The sequence below is a fragment of the Malania oleifera genome, chromosome 12 (genome assembly GCF_029873635.1).
Source record: "Malania oleifera isolate guangnan ecotype guangnan chromosome 12, ASM2987363v1, whole genome shotgun sequence".
In the NCBI taxonomy this organism is placed as follows: Eukaryota; Viridiplantae; Streptophyta; class Magnoliopsida; order Santalales; family Ximeniaceae; genus Malania; species Malania oleifera.
In genome coordinates this window covers 50,075,300-50,098,828 of record NC_080428.1, presented here as the reverse complement: position 1 = coordinate 50,098,828, position 23,529 = coordinate 50,075,300, and the positions used below count along the sequence as shown (strand labels likewise).

The following is a 23,529-nucleotide window of genomic DNA, read 5'->3' as shown; positions in this document are numbered from 1 at the left end:
TCTTTAATTTTCAAACAACTAATATATATACCCATTTTAAGAACTTTTAAAAGTCATAGATTTAAATTTTTTAACTTTTAACAATTAAATGTTACCAATAAAATATTTTATTCTATAATTATCATGATTTGTTTTCAAATATTATAAAATTACCCACTAATTATTTTTCCTAAAAAGACATTTATCGTTTGACATATCCAAGACTGGGTAATTTTTGACCAAGTACATTAGACCAATTCATAGGGAAGAGCTAAAGGATTCAAACCAAGCGTTAACGTGTCTCATTGAAACCGCAATTTAAAAAAAAAAAAAAAAGGAGAGACGAGAAAAATAGACCGTTCGTTTCATTGTGGAAAAGAGAGACCATACAACTACTCACATCCATAAACGTTAAAGCGCCTTTAAATGAGAATATCTCGTGAAAAATACTTTTAGGAAAAGATAATGGATAAAAAATGAGGGACACTGAACACTCCCCCAACACCACGCCGCTCCCTTCGCACCAAACCAATGATAAAGGTGCGACAGGACATCACTGTTTTTCAAAAAGTCACAGGTTCAGTGAATTCTAAACTTGATTCAAATTTGTGGAAAAATTTAGATAAAATATGCAACACAAAATTGTAATTTTGTTTCATCCACATCCACAATTTCAAATCCAGAACTTCAAATTTATGCTCTCAAGCATGAGGTATAAAACAAAAACAAGAAAAAAAATCAAAACAAATGGCGGGGTGGCCGTCATTTCTTGAAGGTCGGGAGGCTCGTTTCATAGCAAATCCCGGAGAGGTGCCGAAAACAAAACAGCAGACAGCAGCAGCAGCAATATACACCAGTAAACCAGAAACTTTCTTTCGACTCTTTTGGGAGTTGAAAGAGTGGGGGCGTAGAGTACAGCTTTCCATGCTTCAGAATTTTTCGGGAAAAATTAGTACAAAATTATGCATTAGCAATAATTTTAACAATCAGAAGTACCTACTCCAATGGATCATCCCATTAAACAGACCAAAGACAATCCACACCTCATCAGAGTCACTCATTAGTGGATAACAGGCTTTAGGGGATGAGCTCTCAGTTTTGACAAATCCAAGTTAGAATCCAGCTCTTCATCCAGTTCCCCAACAATGCTTCTGCAGAAGCAAAATGGTTGTGGGAGGAAAAGTTTATTATTGGTATTATGGTATGAAATAAAATCAAGTGGACTTTGCTACCATTCAGTAGGATGAAGTGAATAAAAGATACATACATGTTGTCACCCCTTATGATGTACAATCCTAAAACAAGTTGCTGAACGCCCTCCTGCAAAAATCACCACAAAAATAGTCCTTCAAACACAAGTGGATAAACTGCCGAACTTGAAATTTTCAAAATAAAGAACAAAAATAGAAAAGACCAGCCACAAACAGTGAGCAAGAATATCAGTCATGATTGTAATTTAGTAACAAGCAACATCGACATTTGCTATATAATAGCAATTGATAATAAATTAATAATTTCAAAAGCAGCAGGAGCAGCATATTCTATCTACCAATGGTATAACAAGTCGTACAACTTCTACCATCTTCAAGTTCCTGGGAAAAGAAAACAAGAGCAAAAGCTGCATTTAATGCATTTTTTTGTCTTGAATCCTTGTGAATAGGCCTAAACTTCTAACATAAGAGTAATGACATAAATTTTCAAACTCTAAGGCTAAAACTAGTGCAATCTAGTGGCTAATAATCGAATAAAAGTTCAACAGTAACAAATGCCAACACAACATTCTACGCTAGTTGCAGCTTGTATGAAATCCCAGCAAAATGTCTTATCACAATCCCTAATGTGAAATAAAACAGATGTTTTTTGCTCCTCTCGTCCCTTCATAAAATTTCTTCTTTCACCAAAAGAAAATAATTGAATAAATATATCAGTCCCTATTTGTTTCTAAGGTGATGGGTTATCACTGACCAAAAAAATAAACAAATAAGCATCCAAAAATAATAAATTAAGAGAGGGAAATATTACCAAGTCTTCATATTGACATTAATTATAAAACAAGTTTTTCCAGTCCATTCTAAAAGAAGCAAATCAAGGGTAACATATTTAGTTATTATCTTGCACCTGTGAGCATTAAGCCTTCCCAGCAGTACCTAAAGAACTTATTTTAATCCCACAAGGGGATAACCATTGTTTTGATCAGACTGACCAGTTAGACAGGTTGAAACTAGAACCAGTTATTGCATCATTTTGATTTATCTAAAACAAGTCAAATCCAAGGAACCAATTGAGTCCATAAGAATTCAAGGAACCTGGATATTTAATTTGTTTTATTTTTTCACAGCAATCCAAATATGAACACCCAAACTTGAATCCAGATCTGCAATTCGTTATTTCAAGAAAGGGTGATTGGAAATGATTCTGAAATGCTCTACTATCAACATTTGCCACAGATATGCAATTAGACAGCCATCATTCCCATGTCCTAATATTCAAAAAAAATTACAAAAGAATGTGCACACACCAAAAACATGTGTTGCTGAGGAAGGCTGTGAGAGGAGCATGGTTTTAAATAAAGGCTGCGACCGTTACGTAACGGTTTTTTGGGTTACCAATACCGTTACACACCATGAAATTGGTGAGAAGAAAAATCACAGCCGTAACGGCCGTTACAGACCTCAGCCATTACGTAAAGGCCACTACGGCCGTTACGTTACCGCTACAGGACTGTTACACAGAAAAAATTAATTTATTTTTTACTTTTTCTTCTCACTTTTTCCCTCTCTTTCATAAATCATTCTCAATATACCATGTGGCAAGAGGAAAAGATTATAATGAGGACGACAATGATACAAAATTTACTATTTCTTTAAATACTCACAATAGATACATTAATTAACAATTTGAAAATACTAAGAAAATAATTTATTTTGATAATATTAGTAATGTGATATTTATGTTCTATATTTTTCAACTTCAACCATCTTTCTTTTCTAACTATTTTATATTTGTATTATTTGTATGTCTTATGTGTCTAATAGATTAATAAAGTGTATAATGTATTTTGTTCTATTAATTAATTTAGCACACATAAGAATTTATCATAGATAAGAACAATGAGAAGTATAAATACACACGCACGTAATTTTTCTATCAATGGTTGTTTAAAACAAACATAAACTTGTTGCCCTTACCAAATAACTTAGTTACTCGAACTAACTAAAACTCTTTCTAAGAAGGGCTAAAAGCTTAAAACACGCAAGTACGCTAATATGCACAAGGTTGGGCGTGCTTCGAAAAAATTCACGGCTGTTACATCCGCTTCCCATTATGTAACATCCGCTACTCCCGCTTCCCGTTACACCCGTTACAGTTACGTTACGCTACCTGCAACCGCGATTTAAAACCATGGAGAGGAGGTCTGCCGTAGTAGTGGAGGAAAAAAAAAAAAAAAAAGAACATGAAGAAATCAGATCTTTCCTTTACATGAAAAAGATCGTGTTTTAGAGAGGATGGTGGGTTGAACTTGCCTTTAGATTTTATTATGCAAGAGGATTCTTTTACTTATCCAGCAAAAGAAAATTTAGTAAGATGATTACAAACCAAATGATGACAAGAAGTCCTTAAAACAACATAAAAGCATAGGAAATTAAGAGAACTACTTCAAAAATGCCCTCTTCAAATTGACACGGCACTTCAAATTTCCCAACCCTCTTTGATCCTTCTTCCTACTCTTACCAAATCTAGTATCATCTCTCCTGACCACTAGGTGTAGTTAATATCAACTTCATCTTATTGAGAAGTGTTGCCACAAGACCTACATCTCCACAAACAGGGGATAAATCCTAAAATCCAAAACCACAAGACCTACATCTCCACAAACAGGGGATAAATCCTAAAATCCAAAACTCAACTCATATTTTTCCACTCCAATTCAAATCTCTTATATAATAATAGGCCTGGCATCTAGGACCCAAAAAAAAACATTACCACCAGGAAAAAATCACAGAATATATATATATATATATGGAGAGAGAGAGAGAGATGAAAAAATCTCAAAATTGAGCAATAAACTCCACCTTGATCTTGCCCATATGCTACTTCATGAAGTTCTCCATCACTACCTACTGATTGGAGAAAATCCAGCCTCAAGCTCAAAACATTTTGAAATTTAGTGGTAAAGAACTGAGGGATCAAGCATGCTTGTAGATTAACAATATACCCACATGCTTCAAAAATAAATAAGATCTCAAGTAGGCAAAGTCAATCAAGACAAATTTATTGGAAATAATAAATTCTACATACACAATGATGCAGGGGCAGCATCAAGGTTCTGCAGCCATGGAGAATTTAGAAGAGAAGGGGAAGGGAGGAGAGAGGAGATACCAGGGAAAAAATCACGTTCACTTCAATTCAAATTCATCATCAACTACGACATGGATTTCACACACTATTTATAAGAAAGCCTCTCTACATAAAATTACACATAAACCCCTAAAACTACATTATATTACAAATATACCCCTACTTTACACAAATATTACAAACAAGTCCTCAAAATACACATAATACTGTATTAATTAAACTATATACATAATAAATGACTAATTAAACTCAACAATTATCAATCCAATTCTTCTTAAGTAATCTCCAACATGGATCTTCCCAAGGTCTTGCTTCTTGTCCTACATCAACTCTCCCCTAATTAGAAAAAATTCGGCCTCGAATTTTTAATTGTTGGAGGATCAGAATTAAGAAGCAAACTTGGATTCTTCGAAAGTCAGTGGTTGAATAAGACAAGAAACCATTCTCCACTGGCAGCACCATAGACTTGACTTGAGAATTAGCATCAACAATCTCATCAAGGATGATGAACTCAACAATAGGAATGTTTGAAAGACTTTGGACATCTTCAAACACATTCATTGCCTTATTGTAGTGTCTTTAAGTTGTGAAACTTTGACATGATCAATAATTTCAGATTCTTTGCATTGGTAAACTGGTAAAACACATCTCTAATTGTCTTTTGTTTTTTCTTTTTTTGATTATTAAATATTAGAATAGAATGACTATAAAACGATTTTCTCCCCATTACAATGGAAGACATGTGTTCTCAAGCCCTTGAGTCACACCCAAATCACCCAACCAAGGAGAACCAAGGAGTGCATAGCCAATCTTCATAGGTTTGATATCACACCAATCATTATCAAAGTATGCACCCATTTGGATAGGAACCAAACATCTTTCATAAAAATGTAAGCTAGTGTTATCATTCCAACATATGTCATAAGGCTTTGGATGGGGTTCCAGATAAAGTTGCATACGAATGACTCCATTTAAGGAAACCACATTCATTGACCATCTCCCATCAATGATGATTTTGCAAATCTTTTCTCCGCATTTGAGAAAGGTTCTGAAAAGCTTCAATTGTACCCAAATTTTGGAAAATGGCATTCCTTTTCCCTATAATCTATCACCATGTTTCTAAATTTATGCTTATACATGCTGCAGCTATATATCTCAACCCTTTAACACAATTTCCCACAAGCCTTACTCCCAATTTCTCAAAAAAAACTATCTTTAATTTACCTTGATATTGATTGTCCTGCTGAAATGAAACAAATTCACGAAGAAAAATCACAAATTACAGCAACAAAACATGATTTCTGAAGCTGGCAGTGACAATTTCTAGGGTTTGGTGCCAAATTATCACGCTTCCTTGCAAAATATTGTGTCCGCGATCAAATGTCAAGCTGCAAATCAAATTATCATGGATAAATTCAAAATATCATGTCTTTAGGCAATTTCTCATGAGGGGAAATTGTAGAAGACTCTGGGAGACTCTCACGTGCTTCGATAGCGCATGAGGTGTGAGTCACCGGCAGCGAGATTCTGGCACCAGTGTTGAAACTTCAGGCGACTGCAGATCAGTGGGTGGGGAGCACAATGGTGGTGGTGGTGTGATGAGAAAAACACAAGACACTAGTGATTCTTGAAGGCTGACGGCTGGAGTATGTTTGGCCGACACATGAGGGTCTCGGACAGCGATGAAATTTTGAGGGGAAGGGTTTCGGGGGATTCTGTTTTTTGGTGGTGTGGATGGTGTTGCAGGCTGGTCACTGGGAAGTGGTGTTCAAGATCTGGGACGCAACTGGAAATTCTGAAAAGCTCAGAAACTGCAGAACTGCTTTTTAAAAACTGAAATTCAGAAATATATATATATATATATATAAAGAGAGAGAGAGAGAGAGAGAGAGAGAGAGAGAGAGAGAGAGAGAGAGAGAGAATTAAAAAACAGCAGAAGAGAAAAGAAGAAGATGGGAGGTTGGAGGAGTTGCTGGATAGAAACTGCCAAGAGACAGCCACAGAATTCAGAAAATGAAAAAAGAGAGTTGAGAGAGTTATGGGAGAGAAAAGAAGAAGATGGGAGGTTGGAGGAGTTGCTGGACAGAAACTGCCAAGAGACAGCCACAGAATTCAGAAATGAGAAAAAAGGTTGAGAGTTATGGGAGAGAATTAAAGAGAAGGAGAAGAGAAACAGAGAAAAAGCAAGAGGGCAAAAGGCTGCTGCCTGCTGGGCAGCAAAGGATTAGGGACAGAACAGGGGATCAGAACAGAAAACCAAAGAACAAGAAGAGTTGAAAGAAGCAGCAGCAGAGAGGGAACAGAAGTTACAGAACAGAGGAGAGAAGGAAAGAAGAGGAGGAGATAGAAGTTGCAGAACAGTGGGGGGAAGGAAGAAGTGAAGAAGAGGGGGAAGAAGATTGAAAGGAAAAATGGGGGAATTGAAATGGAAGAAAGAGATTGTGGTTGGGCTCTGATACCAAATGATACAGAGGCAGCATCAAGGCTCTGCAGCCATGGAGAAATTAGAAGAGAAAATGAAGGGGAAGGGAGGAGGGAAGAGATACCAGGGGAAAAACTCATGTTCACTTCAATTAAAATTCATCAACAACTAACTACAACATGGCTTTCACACACTATTTATAAGAAAGCCTCTTTACATGAAATTACACATAAACCCCTAAAACTACATTACGTTACAAATATACCCCTACTTTACACAAATATTACAAACAAGCCCCCAAAATACACATAATACTGTACTAATTATACTACATACATAATAAACTACTAATTAAACCCAACAATTATCAATCCACTCTCCAACATGGATCTTCCCAAGGTCTTGCTTCTTGTCCTACATCACACAATCTCACTTGTTTCTTCAGCCTTGAACTCAATGGACTGGACATGCATGGATGGTTCCACCTTCTCAGGTTCTTCAGTGAATCCATGTATGGCCTTGAACTCAGGAATATTAGCACATTCCAATTTTATCAGGCTTTTACTAACTCAACAGGTTGTAACTCAAGTTTCAACATTGGCTCATTTAACATCTTCACGGACCTTCCTTCCTTCTCTTCAATATTAACAGCAATCTCATTAAATTTTCGAGTTTTATTTTTATGCTCTAGTAGGGTACCCCAAATAAACTACACAATATTTAGTTTGTTGTAATATTTAACCTGTTTCTTAGTTCTGAGATTGCCATAGTAGTTCTCTCTTTGCCTTGGTTAATCTCGCCCTCATACAGCAAAAAGATTCCAATGAATTGATCCTCACCGACCCTTCATATTTTACTAGTCATATATGTGCTGCTGGGCTGTTGTTAAGGGTGTGAGCAAGCCAACTCACAAACTACTGGGGCTCAACTTGCTTTGTAACTCAATTTGACTTGATTATGCTCAAGTTCAAGTCAACCTCAAGGCTACTCAAGTAGCTTAATGAGTCGAGTTCATGTTTTCTAATACTACTGCTCCTAATCAAGCTTTTGTAATTTTACTGTTTTTCTATTTTTATAAGTATATTTAACATTATGCATACATTATATTATTTTAATATTAGTTTATAATCAAATCGATCTTAATCGAGTTGAGTTCAACAATTTTGTGATTGATAGCCGAGTTTCAAGATCAACAATTTTAATTGAGCGAAGTTTGAGGATTCCATTGTGTTGAATCGACTCAAATACACCCCTAACTGCTGTGACAGAAAGGGCCCGCAGGGTGCCTGTGCATGCTACTAATAGGTACCATGCTCTGGGACTGTGAAGCAAGGGTATTGGTTCAATTTAAGAATAGGGTACTCAGCGTGGACCTGAGTCATCAATAGGTTGCCAAAAAAAAAAAAACGGGTCAGATTGTATGAGATTGAGAAGGGATAAGGATCAGGTATTGTGTGAAATAAATGGAGTGGGTTTAGGGATTAAAGCTTTAGCTTTTACCTCTTCAAACAATGACAGTGGTCTCTGGCATCATTGAAGCTGCTGCTGCTTTACTTGCTTCCAGATACATAGAATGAGAGGGCTTACTCTGGGACAGACAAGCAAGGGGAATTATGAAGGCAACCTACACGAAACAACAATGGCAGGTAATAACAACATTGAGCATTGAGCTCAGGGACTCCAGAAGGAAACAAAAATATCAGAAGGCTTAAGGAAGCGGTTTCGCTTCTGAATGCTCCACCTAGGCTCTGGAGGCTATGGCAAAGAAGGTCCTGCAGTGGTGGAAAAACAGATGGTGGGGCAAAGGCAGAATGGCAGTGGGCTATGATGCACTGCTTCGAAACGATGCAGGGCCAACATATGCACAAGCGAAGGATAAACTCAAAACTTAATTCATATTGCTACACTCAATTCATATTTTCTAGGGAATCAACAAAATAAAATAAGGAACCTAATAAAACTAAAAAGTCTAGAATATTACTTTCTGAAACATTATATGCCTAAAGCCTACTAGTTTAGGACCTAATAGAAATACAACTACAAAATATCATTAAAATAGAAAAAAAAAATACTACAGAAAAATCTTAAAATTGAGCATTAACTCTAATTGCCTTAAATCTTGCATATAATTATCCTCTAATGTTCTCCATCCGCTTAATTATTCTTACCAAAATCCATGGGGTCACAGGAGTAGGTAAAACAATATTCCCCTTGGGATCATTTTCTTGTTAACCCTTCATCAGTCCACTAAAACTCATTAAATTATGTTAAGGCATGATATGCATTGTTGGCCGACAACCTAACATGTTAAGCTTTTAGATAAAATGATAATCTAACAAAGTACTAATTCCATCATTAAAAACAGGAGCCCCTTCCAAGTCCACCATTGCGGTCTCCAACTCATGAACCATCATCCACTGAAGGATTACAATCATACTGAGCAGATATTTCACCCAATAACAAACAACCATTACACATAAAGCCACTGTCAATTTCACTCCCTGCATCAGAATCATCACCTCAGTTGTTAGAATAGATCTTAGACACACTCATAAGAAATACAATTAGTTTCAAAAATGGTCCATTCTGTGCCATAATGTGGCGTTCTAAGGCTTTATTATTTCAGCTGAAAGGTTGAAGCCAGACCTTGACAAAGTAAAAGCCATCATTGAGCAACCTACACCGCAAACAATGGGAGATTTTCATAGCTTTCATGGACTAGCTTCCTTTTTATAGGAAGTTGTAATTTTAACTCAATTAAGAATCCTATTATGCAATGCCTCAAGGAAGCAACATCTACAATGACAAGACATGAAGAAAAGGCATTCAACAAAGATTAGACAGTCGTGGCTGAAGCACCTGTCCTTGCGCTGCCTGACTTTGATACTCTCTTTGTGGTAGATGCAATGCATCTCATGTAGTCATGTTAGAATAGGGGCTGTTCTCAGCCAAGAAGACAGACCAACATTTTTCAGAGAAAAGTCGTCTGAAGCAAAAGACAACTCCACTTATGACCTATTATGCCTTGGTTCAAGTATTAGATAATTGCCAGCATGATTTGTTACATCAAAATTTTGTAGTTTATTCTGATCATGACGCACTTGGTATCTCAATTCACTACGCAAGCTGAATCCAAAGCATTCTTAATAATTACTTCCCTCAACAATTCTCATTCACATTTAAGTCTCAGTCTGGAGAGAACAAAGTGACTGATGAAGTTAGCCAATGAGCCTTGTTCTTTACGATTATGCGAGAACTATGGGTTAGAAGAGTTGAAGAATCAGTACCATAATGATTCTTTTTCAACAATGTGATGCAGTAATCAGAAGGTCCAGCAATTAAATCAGCCATTCCTGCTGCTGCTCATGATGGTTATTTATTTCATGGTAAACTATGCCTGCAAGTACGATCCTCACTTTAACATATTATCCAATAGATGCATGGTGGTATTTCAGGAGGGCATTTTAGGGAAGAAAAGGCTCTAGATATGGTAATAGAGCATTATTACTGGCAAAAGATGGCTAGATATGATGAAAGGTAGATGAAGAGGTGTAGATTTACCACTGAAATCGCAAACACTGGTTCATATGCACCTTTACCAATTGTTTTTCCTCCTTGCTTCATTTTAGCATGGGTTACGTTATTTTTCTTCCAAATACAGCAAGGGGCCATGATTACAGAGCTGTTGACTACATGAAGTACTTCATTCCCTGTTCTTGAACAGATGATTTGGCCCAAGTGGCTGAATTATTTTTCAGAGAAGCTGTGCAACCAAATGGAGTCCCTACTTTGATTGGATCTGACTGAGATTAAAAGTTTATGGGGAATTTTTGGAGGATCTTGTGGAGGAAGTTAGGGACACAATTGCACTAATCTAGCAGTTGCCATCCACATACAGGTTATTAAACCAAGATAACAAATCAAAGCCTTGGTAATTTATTGTGGTGCAGGATACGATTCTTTCTCATGCTGAATTTGCAACAACAATTCAGTAAATTGGACCACTAAGAAGATACCTTTTGAAATTTCATGTTGGTAAAAAACTCAAGATGAATTGAATCTCATTCCATTGCCATAGAACTTAGAAGCCTGGGTTCGCGAATATGCTAGAGCTTCTTCTACTCATATAAGGAGGATTCATGATGATGCACGGCTGCACGCACAGCCATCATGAGCAGATCAACATCAAACATCTAAGTAACTTGCTAAATATGATCGAGTTGGGACATTTGAGGAAAAAAAGGTTTCTCAAAGGGACTTATTATAAACTCAAGTCGAGGAAGATTGGTCCATGCATAATTCTTAAGATTACTTACCAAATGATCTCCAAATCAATCCTACATTCAATGTTGTAGATTCCAGTTCACCAACACATGGGAAGACACTTTTCAACATCTACTGCAAGTGACTTTGCTAGACCTTCCTCTTACCATTGCCTTCTGCTTCTGGAGTCCAACCCGATGCAGCAAGGACCAACCCCTTTTTGTTTTGAGAACATGTGGTTGATGCATTCCTCCTTTCTGGAGTGTGTGAAAGACCAGCAGGAAGAGTGTCAGGTTCGGGGGTGGGAGGGGCTTAAAGTGATGAAAAAACTGAAGTATGTCAAGGAAAAGTTGAAACAATGGAATGAGGAGATCTTTGGGAATATTAAAGATACAAAAAACAAAATTCTCTCTAAAATTGTTTCATTGAATAGGCTTGAGGAGTACAAATTGTTCGATGAGGAGGCAAGGGCAAGGAGGTCTAGCCTTTGTGTCACGGTCCAACTATTTTCACACCGTTGTGAAGGGCCGTATGGCGCTAGCTAAAGCACTCTTACTTAACTAGCCAGCCTATCGTTTACCAACATTCATCCACGAAGCATTTTCATTAACATTCATTCAAATAGCAGCGGAAACAATAATCAATTCATGAAAGCCATGGCAAGCAAGCAGTAAACATTGAAGCAAACGTAATTCATTAACAAATCCTCCATTGACATGTTGTACTTAGCGAGGGAGGCAAGTAGGCTAAGCACGTTGACAATTGCTAGTGAGTTTTACAATGACTGATGAACACTCACCCTCCCCTAAAGAGCTTTCTGGGCTATTCTCACTCTGGCACTAGGAAACATCAAAGTGACCGAGGAGTCATACTGCCTTATTTGGCTTACAATGAAATAAATACTGGAAAATAACCCTACACTAGTATTTACATAATGGAAACCCATCCCAAACACACAAGACAAGCGGTCACAAGCAAGCATAATGCCCTGAAAAAGCTTAGCTCGTGACATTCTCCCCCACTTATGCGGTCGACGTCCTTGTAGACTTTGACGCAAGGAACACTTCGACTTCGTCTACGAACGGTTGCATGTCTTCCACAGAAACCCAGCTAATTTCTTCGTCACCAAGGCCTTTCCACTTCACTAAGAATTCCTGCCGCTTCTTCCTTGAGGATGTGAACTCTCTGTCTGCAAGGATTTCTTCAATTTCACGTCTGTCAGGTTGCACTGTACTCACTTCTGCTCTGGCTGACTGATTTCTGCTTAGATCGTCGGTGTCGGCATTGTACGACTTGAGGCAGCTGACGTGAAACACAGGATGCACTTTCATCCAAGTCGGAGGGTCGATTTTGTAGGAGACCTTCCCGACTTTGGCCAAGATGGGGACTGGTCCTTCATATTTGCGAAGTAGTCTCCTATCTCGTCCCCGTAGTGACCTGACCTGTTCAGGATTGAGCTTAACAAGCACCAAGTCACCTACGTTGAAGTGCTGCGGTCTTCTCCCCTGATCTGCCCACTTCTTCATCCGCTTAGTAGCTTTCTCGAGGTAGGCTCGGGGAATCTCAGCATTCTGTTTCCATTCTTTGGTAAAGACGTACGCCTTGGGACTCTTTCTTCTATACGGCTCATCCACTGTGTGAGGTAACAGCGGCTGCTAGCCTGTAACAAGCTCAAAAGGACTCTTGTTGGTTGTGGAGCACTTTTGGGCATTGAAACAGAACTGAGCCACATCAAGTAGTTGCACCCAATTCTTCTGGTTGGCATTGACAAAGTGGCGAAAGTACTCTTCAAGTAGCCCATTGAATCTCTCCGTCTGTCCATCTGTCTGCGGGTGATAACTCGAAGAGATTTCTAGTTGTGAACCAAGGATTCTAAAAAGTTCTATCCAGAAGTTGTCGGTGAGTCTTGAGTCTCGGTCACTAACAATGTCGTGGGGAACACCCCAATATTTCACAATGTTCTTAAAAAAAACTGTGTTGTCTCCTCTGCCGAACAGTACTTCGGTGCGGCTATGAATGTACCATACTTCGAAAACCTGTCTATAATAACAAGTATAGACCCTGCGTATCCCACTCTGGGCAGGTTGGTGATGAAGTCCAATGAGACACTTTCCCACGGTTTGGACGGTACTGGTAGGGGCTCCAACAACCCAGCAGTTTTCCTCCGCTCAACCTTGTCTTGTTGGCAAGTGAGACAAGTTTGGGTATAATCAACCACATCATCAAGCATGTGCGGCCAATAGTACCCCCGCTTCAGTAAGGCCAAAGTGTGCTGCCATCCAGGATGTCCGGCCCATATGGTATCATGACATTCCTTCAGCAATGTCTTCCTCAGATCACCTGCTCGTGGCACAAAGAGTCGGTTACCATGGGTTATCAGCAATCCATCTTCCATCCAAAACTATCGTGCCTTCCCTTCTTCGATAAGTTTCATTAAGTTCTGCGCAACTGGATCTTTAGCTAAGTTCTCTTTGATGCGCTCCCGCATCGTTGTGGCAACAGTACTTGAAGTCAGATGTGTTACCATTTGTAAGGCTGCCAGTTCGGCCTTTCTACTCAGTGCATCCGCGACTTGGTTCAATCACTCCGCCTTGTGCTCAAATGAGAAATCAAATTTTGCCAAGAATTCTTGCCTTCGGCCCTGCTTGGGTGTCAACGTTGGTTGTGTGAAGAAATGGCTAACACCTGAATTATCTGTTTTCACCACAAACCTTGCCCCAGGTAAATAATGCCTCCACACACAAAGACAATGTATCACCGCTAGCATCTCCTTCTCTTGAGCTGTGTACTTCCGCTCTGCTTCACTAAGCTTACGGCTTTCGTATGCAACAAGGTGCCCCTCCTGTACCAAGAATCCTCCAAAGGCGAAGTCTGATGCATCTGTCTGTACCTCGAAGGGTTTCATGACATCCAGAAGAGCCAGAACCGGATCTCTCATCATGGCATCCTTCAAGTCATCAAAGGCTCCCTGGCACTCCTCTGTCCAGTTCCACCCATGACCCTTCTTTAGTAGTTCTGTCATAGGAGCCGTTCTCCGTGCATACCCCTCTACTAACTTCCTGTAGTAGTTGGCAAGGCCAAGAAAGGAACGCAACTCTTTCACTGTTGTTGGGATCTTCCATTCTTGAATTGCCCTTACCTTCTCCATATCCATTCTGATATGACCTTGGTCAATCACATAACCAAGGAATTTGATGCTCTTCTCTTTCTTCACATATAGACTATTCCCCTTCAGCCTATCAAACACCTTCCGCAGATGCTCTTTATGTTCCTCCAGAGTGGAACTGTAGACAACAATATCATCCAGGTACACCACGACAAACTTGTCAAGGTACTCATGGAAAATCTGGTTCATCAAGGTACAGAATGTTGCAGGCGCATTCGTCAACCCGAACGGCATCACCAAGAATTCATATGCCCCATACCGTGTCACACAAGTAGTCTTCGGCTCATCCCCATCAGCAATTCTCACCTGATAGTAGCCTGACCTCAAGTCAAGTTTAGTGAAGTACTTGGCGTGACTCAACTAATCCAATAAATCAGCAATCAACGGAATAGGATACTTGTTGCGCACTGTCACCTTGTTGAGCGCGTGGTAGTCTACACACATCCGCAGGCTCCCATCATGTTTCTTCTGAAACAGCACCGGTGCTCCAAATGGTGCTTTGGAAGGGCGAACATATCTCGCTTCCAATAATTCATCAAGTTGCTTCCTTAATTATGCTAACTCTGGAGGCGCCATCTGATATGGCCTTTTTGCAGGTGGTTTCACTCCTGGAAACAACTCGATCTCATGCTCCACACCCCGTAGTGGAGGTAACTCGTGAGGCAACTTATTCAGCATCACCTCCTTGTACTCATCCAACACCACTTGGATGGTTGTAGGCACCAGCTCTTTGCCTCCTTCTTCATCTACCACCACTGTGGCTAGATATGTCTGCTCTCCCTTCCTTAAACCTTTCTTGAGTTGCATGGTTGAAAGGAACTTCCCATCGTCTCCTTTCGTTGCAACAGCTTGCACCATACACGGGTGATCTCCCATCAGACATAGGGAACCAGCCGAAGGCATCAGCATTGCCTTCGTTCCCCTTAAGAACTCCATTCCCAAAATGACTGGAAAGTCATCCAATGGCACTGCTGTGAAATTCACATGACCTTCCCACTGCCCAAGCTTCACAGTAACTTGCTTAGCTACTCCCAGAGTAGGCTGGGCTACAAAATTAACTGCTTTCATGCGTCCTGTATCCTTCTCTAAGGATAAGTTGAGTCTCCAAGCTTCTGGTTGCGAAACAAAGTTATGGGTAGCCCCGGTATCCACCATAGCGCGGGTGCTCTTCCCATTGATTCTCAAGTCCACAAACATTAGCCCTCTGGCTCATGTAACCTTTGGGGCTTTCGCCTGCTTTTCCAATGCGCTCACCTGCAGCATTGCACCCATCCTCGGGGTCTCATCTTCTTCCCCATCGTCTTCCACTGCCTGTTCGGCAATGAAAGCTTGTAAAGCATTAAGTGAGGCCTTGTGAGGGCACTCAAAAACTCTATGAGGACCTCGGCACAAGAAACACTCAAGTTTACCCTTTCCCTTGGGTGTGTTGAACCCTCAAGACAACGAAGCTTTCTTTGAGGTTGATGCTTTATAGTCGGCTCCCCCACTCTTGGGTTTGCCTTTCTTGAAAGACTTTCCATTGTTTCCATCTCCGCCAGATCCTTTGGACGAAGTGGTATTCTCCCCAGCGTAGTCAGTCAAGCGTTCTGCAGCAGCTTGTGCGGTAGACAAGTCTTGAACTCTTTGTCTACGAAGTTCAATCCTTACCCACGGTTTCATCCCCTCAAGAAAATAGAACAACTTGTCCTTCTCCGACATATCCTCAATATCCAATATCAAAGCAGAAAATTGTTTCACATATTCCCTGATTGACCCCGTATGCTTGAGATCTCTCAGTTTTCTCCTTGCATTATACTCAACATTTTTAGGAAAGAATTGGGCCTTAAGCTTTCTCTTCAAGTCTGCACAATTCTCAATTACACAGTTTCCATTTTCAATGCCATTGTACTTAGCACGCCACCAGAGTTTGGCGTCACCAACCAAGTACATGGTTGTAGTATCCACTTTCATCTGTTCTGAGGCCATCCTCACAGCGCGAAAATACTGTTTCATATCAAACAAGAAGTTCTCTAACTCCTTAGCATCACGGGCACCCCCATACGTCCTGGGTTCAGGTACCTTGGTCTTACTAACTCCTGGAGTGTTGGAGTTCCCCATAGCAAGAACCATCAGATTCACCTTTGCATCCAGATCAGCCATCCAGGCCTGCAAAGTTTCCACAATGTGGTGAAAGTCCTCTGACATTTCACTTGTCAAACTTGCTTGATGTTGTTGTGATCCCATCACTTCATCAACAAGTCCCCTCAGTTGGGCCATCTCGTTGGCCATATTGTTGGTTGTCTCTTCAACCTGTGCTTCCAGTGCACTAAGTCTTTCAGCATTGTTTGGTGCCATGGTCAACTGCCAAAGCTTCCAAAATCCCACAACGAAGGTAATCGAATTCACGTAGCAACTCAACCTTGGGCTCTCACCAAGTGTCACCGACTTGGCTCTGATACCAAATGTCACGGTCCGACTATTTTCACACCGTTGTGAAGGGCCGTGCGGCGCTAGCTAAAGCACTTTTGCTTAACTAGTCAGCCTATCGTTTACCAACATTCATCCACGAAGCACTTTCATTAACATTCATTCAGATGGCAGCGGAAACAATAATCAATTCATGAAAGCCGTGGCAAGCAAGCAGTAAACATTGAAGCAAACGTAATTCATTAACAAATCTCCGTTGACATGTTGTACTTAGCGAGGGAGGCAAGTAGGCTAAGCACGTTGACAATTGCTAGTGAGTTTTACAATGACTGATGAACACTCGCCCTCCCCTAAAGAGCTTTCTGGGCTATTCTCACTCTGGCACTAGGAAACATCAAAGTGACCGAATAGTCATACTGCCTTATTTGGCTTACAATGAAATAAATACTGAAAAATAACCCTACACTAGTATTTATATGATGGAAACCCATCCCAAACACACGAGACAAGCGGTCACAGGCAAGCATAATGCCCTGAACAAGCTTAACTCGTGACACTTTGCAATGAGTTGAAGGTGCTCTTATCGAGGGAGGACATGAGTTGGCATCAGAAAGTTAGAGTGAAGTGGGTGTGGGTCAAGGAAGGGGATTGTAAATCTGGTTTTTTTCCCATAGGGAGGCTTGTAAAGGAGGAGGACAAGTTTTATCAAAGAGTTAAAATTAGATTCAGGGAACTTGGTGAAGGGCATTCTCATATTGCCCCTGAGATTACAAATTTCTAAAAACATCTATTCACCGAGGAGCTGCCGAACAGACTGACATAGAGAACCTCAACTGGAGCCCCATCAAGGCAAGTTCAGCACAGTCACTTGAGAGGCCTTTCAAAGATATAGAAATAAAATTATAAAGATAATTAATTAGTTAATTAAAAAACAATGTTTGAGATGAACAGGGAGAACCTAGTCTGCAATGGTTTCACAATGGCCATTTATGAGGAGAATTAGGAGGTCTTGTAAGAAAACTACTCGACGTTTTCCGAGGAGTTTCATTGTAATGGGTTAGTGAGCAATAGTGTAAATTCTACCTTCTTAGCCCCAATCCCTAAAAAAGAGAGATCTATGTGTGAGGAACTTCAAACCTACCAGTCTTGTCACCAGTTGTTACAAGATTTTCTCTGAGGTTTGGGGGAAGGGGGGGCATAGTGACCATTGAATTAGTCAGAATTTGTTCAAGATAAACAATTTTTAGACATTATGCTCATAGCTAATGAGGTGATGGATGATGTGAGGAGGGTGGGAGGAAGGGGCTTTCACTTAAGTGATTTCATTAAAGGTTGTGATATGGTAAATTGGGGCTTTTTGGAAAAGGTGATGTGCAGTAAAGGTTTTGGGGAGGCATGGAAAAGTGGATCAAAGGTTGTCTAAATTCGATCATTTCATTAATTATTTGTCATGGTCGGCCTAAAGAGCGGTTCAGGGCTACTCAAAGGCCTAGGCAATGGCATCCATTGTCTCCATTTAAGTTTAACTTGATGGTGGATACCTTGAGCAAAGGGCTTGGGATGATCAAAGGTATTTGCATTGAGAGGGAGGAAGTGGATGTGTCTCATCTTCAATTTGGGAGGATACTATGATGTTTCTTGAGGAGAATGTTGCAAAATTCCTTAAGGTCATTATCTTGTCAAAAATTTCAAAAAGATCTCGGTTTCTTAGGACCCATGATCGAGAGGAGCCCATGTTTACTTCTAACCACCTGGTGCCATAGTTAATTAACTTCCAATAGGAACATTGACAAGTATTTACCAATTAGGGAGGTGGTCCCCCCCCTCCCCCCTTTTTTTCAAATTTGGGTCTTCTAACAACCTCCTAGCTAACTAGATGGTCTTTCTTACTCCCCAAAACCTAATGAGAGGAAATCACGCATCAGCTTTTCTAGAGCCTTGGCTACATTTGAGGGCACTCTCTAAAAAGAGAAAGAAAGTAAATAGGGATGTTGGAAAATGAGGCACTAATGATTGGGATGCAACCTGCAAGGGACAAATACACCCTTTACCCCAATTTCAAAGCTAATTGGTAAATACTTGTCAAGGTTCCCCTTGGAAGTTAATTAACTATGGCACCAGGTGGTTAGAAGTAAACATGGGCTCCATTGAAATGGATGGAAAACTAGAGGAAGTGGCATTGTTTCTCATGCAAGCCCTTGGAAGTTTTAAAAGATGTTTTTCGATACCACATCGCCAAGACCTCACTCCCCCCCCCCCCTTCTTTTCAGATTTGGGTCCTCTAACAACCTCCCAGATAATTAGATGGTCTTTCTTACTCTCCCCAGAACCTGACAATAGGAAATCACACATCAGCTTCTCTAAAGCCTTGGGTACATTTGAGGGCACTCTAAAAAGGGAAAGAACGTAAATAGGGATGTTGGAAAGTGAGGCTTTAATGATTGGGATACAACCTGTAGGAGAGAAATACACCCTCTAGAGAGGAAAAACTGACATGCCACCGGGGAAACAAACTTCTAGGGGCTTGCATGTGAAATAATGTCACTTCCTCTAGTTTCCCATCCATTTCAATGGAGCCCATGTTTACTTCTAATCACCCGATGCCATAGGGAATTAACTTCCAAGAGGAACTTCAACAAGTATTTTGAAGAAATAATGCCACTTGGAAGCTAATTCCCTATGGCACCAAGTGACTAGAAGTAAACATGGGCTCCATTGAAATGGATGGGAAACTAAAGGAAATGGCATTATTTCTCATGCAAGTCTCTAGAAGTTTGTTTCCGAGGTGGCATGTCAGTTCTTCCATCTCATTCACTTCAAAGTGGGTAATGGAAATAGAGTTTGTTTATGTGAGGATGTTTGGGTGGGTGAGGACTCTTTGGAGCTGCGGTGCCTTGTTTTTTGAAGCTTCCTACTCTTCACAGCCCACCTATAAGTTCACTCTTTTCTTCTAAGGGGGGCTCTTTTATGGGATTTCCACTTTTCTAGAAATCTTAGTTAAAGAGAGGTTGGCAAGCTTACCACCCTGCTTACTTTGCTGGATCATTTTGCTCCTTTCAATATGGATGATGAGAGATTTTGGAAGGCTGATTCTTCAGGAGTTTTCTCCAAAACCTTTTTTCCTTACACCTCTTGAAAACCCCTTTTCCTAATTTTTCTACTTGGAATCACATCATTTGGAAGGCTAAGGTTCCTTTACCAAATATGATTTCCATCTGGACGGTGACTAAATAGGATGAACACGCATGATATGTTACAGATAAGACCCCACATGTGCTTTGATGTGTAGTGAGTCCAATGAAATGAGTGCTGACCTTTTATTCCATTACCAGGTGGCAACTCACCTTTGGAATGCTCTCTTCTCTTGCTGTGGTGAAGCTTGGGTGGAGCCTCAAATGTGGAAGATCTCTCACTCATGAGACATTGGGGTTTTGGCTTAAGTAGAAAAGGGCTGTGTTTTATGAAGTGCGGGTCTTCACTGTATTTTGACTCTTTGGATTGAGAGGAATGCCAGAACATTCAAGAGTTGTACAACTTCTACTTGTTTGCTATGGGATAGTGGCGTTTTGAACACTATTTGTTCAGATTTTTTGGGGTTTATGGCTGTACAATCTTCAAAGGCATTGGAAGGCAGCCCTATCATATTCTTCTTGGTTGTTGCTCTTTGTTCATTAGAGGACACCTAATCCTTATTTGATCATACATTATTTTGGTCCTAATAAAATTTTCCCTTTATCCCTAAAAAAAAAGTGTCGCAGATTTGCTTGATTCATGAGCTTGAAGAAGATGATGAAGTGCTTGATGCTGTGATGCAGAAGATTTGGTTAAGAAATTACCCAAAAAAGTAAAGAGAAGTGGTTGAAGATGTGCTTGACATGAAAGAAATATGTTCTTGCCCAGGGAATCTACATCAAAGATGTTTTATCAAGGAGCTGGGTAAACCACCTATAAAACTTGGAGATCCGAAGAAGAACTGAAATGAATTGACCAATCCATTTACATCAGTATATGCAAGCTTTCTCATCAAAGATGAGTTCTCTCCACCCCAAAGCAATTAATTTGGCAGCAGAAGCCCAAATTTTCAGAGTCCTGCTCCTCTGCAGTATTGTAAATTAGGGTAGAAAAGTTATTTTTAGAGATTTTTTTTGGTCTTTTTTAGCACTTCTCTTTAGTTTAATCTGGATGATTGAGATTAAACTCATTTTAAGGGTTAGGATTTGTTTTTTTAATCAGGGTCTCATATTATATAAGAGCCTGTTTCGCTGTGGGAAACAGTTTTCATTTCCATTTTTTGTTTTACAAAGAATTACAAATATATATATATATATACATTCAGCTTTGCAACATATATACAAAAAAAACTGAAAAATAATAAAAATTTGGCACTGTTCACTTGTGGAAAATAGTTTTATTTTTCATTTCTAATTTTCAAACAATTGCAAAGATGCCATCTCGTTTTCCAATTTTCTAAATTTGTATAGGAAAGCTGGAAAACATCTTTGTATTGTTTTCTAGATTTCTTATTTTTTTATATAATTTTTGAAAAAGTAGAAAACAAGGTTTGATTTTGTACTTACTTGGAAATTAAGAAATGAAAAATTAAAAAAAAAATCGCAATTAAACACGTGTTCTTTTATTTCTTCTAAAAACAAATCTTTAAAAACAAAAAGAATAAGCTGTATTTCTATAATTCTTTGGAACACTAAAATTAGAAAATAGAAATTGCTTCCCACAAGTAAAAAGGCTGTAAGCTTTTCTAATGGATATAATGAGGCAGTTTTTTTTCTTTTGAAATAATCATTTCATAAAGTTACATACTACAGAAGACCAGCCCCTTGGCTGAGTAATTGATCTTTACTGCTTTTTTTCAATTTTCATTCCCTCTCTTACTATAAAGTTCTAGATACTGTCTTTGCCAACATCAGAAAGAAACAATACTACTTTTGAAATTGTGGAAATTACTTTCCATGTCTAAAGGTGAGGTGGCTCCAAACTTTTTATTTTGGGGGAATGAAAGGTTTTAGTTCCAACCATGGTCTTAAATTTCCACGAAATTGTCGAAATTTTCATCGAAATTTCCAGTTTCCGTCACTATCGAAATCGATATGGCAGTCGATTTCCGTTTTACATAATTTCCATCGAAATCTCAACGAATCATCCTGAAATTTATCGAAATCTCGAAATTTCAGTGAAACTTGTCGAAATTTTAACTATACAATGAAATTTCCTTGGAATTCAAATAAGAGATTTAGGAGTGAAGTGAAATTTCTCTTTTAATTTATTTCATTTAATTTTATCGAAACAAAATATTATTACAAATGCTTTTGAAATTATATGAAAAAATAACTTACAGCAGCATTTTATTTAATCATTTATGTCTAAATTATCATTATTTGTATAATAAATAATATTTGAACGATTTATGAATTCCATTTTGTATGAGCTGAATATGTTTACTGTACATTATCTTACAAATATGTTTGCACACATACTATATTACCAACTTTTCCACCTCATGCACAACATAGATGTATTTAACTTGTAATATATAGTCCTAAAACTTACATTATTATGTTTGTTAACCATTTCTAAAGGTTTACAAAGAAGTTCATGCTTTACTACTGATTTCCATTATTTTTTCAAATCAAAATCGAAATTTCCATCATAATTTCCGTACTTTTGGAGCTTCGAAATTTTAGTCATAATCGAAATTTAAGACCTTGGTTCCAACCATAATCACAATGTACAACCTTTCCATAATCCCATTTGACAAGGTTATGCACATGTGTTTTGGTGGAGATGATGCACAATTGGTTTTCATAGAAATCCTTTTAATGGATTCAGTTTTCTGCAGTATTAGTAAGGAAAAAAATCCCTGAACTCCAAAGATCAACTAATATTTATCATAGAAAATCTCTCTCTTATTTCTCATTTCTTGTTCCTTTTCACTCTCCTTGATTCTACATCACTATACCACATCAAATGTTACCTTTTTTAACCTTACAATCTACTTTTTATCTCATTTCCTCATATCTAAGCTAGCTTCCACAAAACTTGAGGGGATTCAAAGAAGATTTATTCAAGGCAATTTTGTTGGGAGAGTTAATCCACTAAGGGAGCTAACTTTGGGAGGCACTTGAGAGCATAGTTAGAATCTTACGATTTGTGATTTGATTCATACAAATCATATCAGTTACTACATTGATTCGAATCTTACTAGAAAATTAGAAAACCAAACCCATCAATTCACCCTGTGAATCTAATGAATCAATCTGAATCCATCGATTCATACAATTCTAGATATATCATACTGAAATCCCAAAAAATAGAAAATAATTTCTTTTTTTATTGCTTTTTACAGTTAGCTTCCATTCCTCGTCTATCAGTCTTTTTTATTTTTTTCTTGATTCCTTCCCTTAAAAAACTTAAAGTTCATTTTCTATTAATTTTTCTTCACCCATTCCCCTACATTTTATTATTTAGGGATAGCGTGCGCCATGGTTTTAAATCACAGTAGCGAGTAGCGTAACGTAACGGTAATGGGTGTAACGGGAAGCGAGAGTAGCGGATGTTACATAACGGGAAGCGGGTGTAACGGCCGTGAATTTTTTTGAAGCACGCACAGCCTTGTGCATATTAGCATACTTGCATGTTTTAAGCTTTTAGCCCTTCTTAGAAAGAGTTTTAGTGTATTTTGGATCCTTTAGTTCAAGTAATTAAGTTATTTGGTAGGGGCAACAAGTTCACATTTGTTTTAAACAACCATTGATAGAAAAATTACGTGTGTGTGCGTATTTATACTTCTCATTGTTCTTATCTATGATAAATTCTTATGTGTGCTAAATTAATTAATAAAACAAAATACATTAGACACTTCATTAATCTATTAGACACATAAGACATACGAATAATACAAATATAAAATAGCTAGAAA

General features: G+C 38.8%; 1 protein-coding gene across 1 annotated transcript in view; it reads right to left on the bottom strand.

Annotated features, from left to right (window-relative positions):
* Positions 1-557: 557 nt before the first annotated feature.
* Positions 558-23,529, bottom strand: part of LOC131144441 (sm-like protein LSM8) — a 34,000-nt gene continuing 11,028 nt past the window's right edge. The window contains exons 5-7 of the mRNA XM_058093099.1: positions 1,247-1,299; positions 1,023-1,130; positions 558-906 (exon numbers count right to left, since the gene is read on the bottom strand). Coding sequence (XP_057949082.1) covers positions 1,040-1,130; positions 1,247-1,299 — 144 coding nt within the window. The 3' untranslated portion in view covers positions 558-906; positions 1,023-1,039. The remainder of the gene's footprint in view (positions 907-1,022; positions 1,131-1,246; positions 1,300-23,529) is intronic.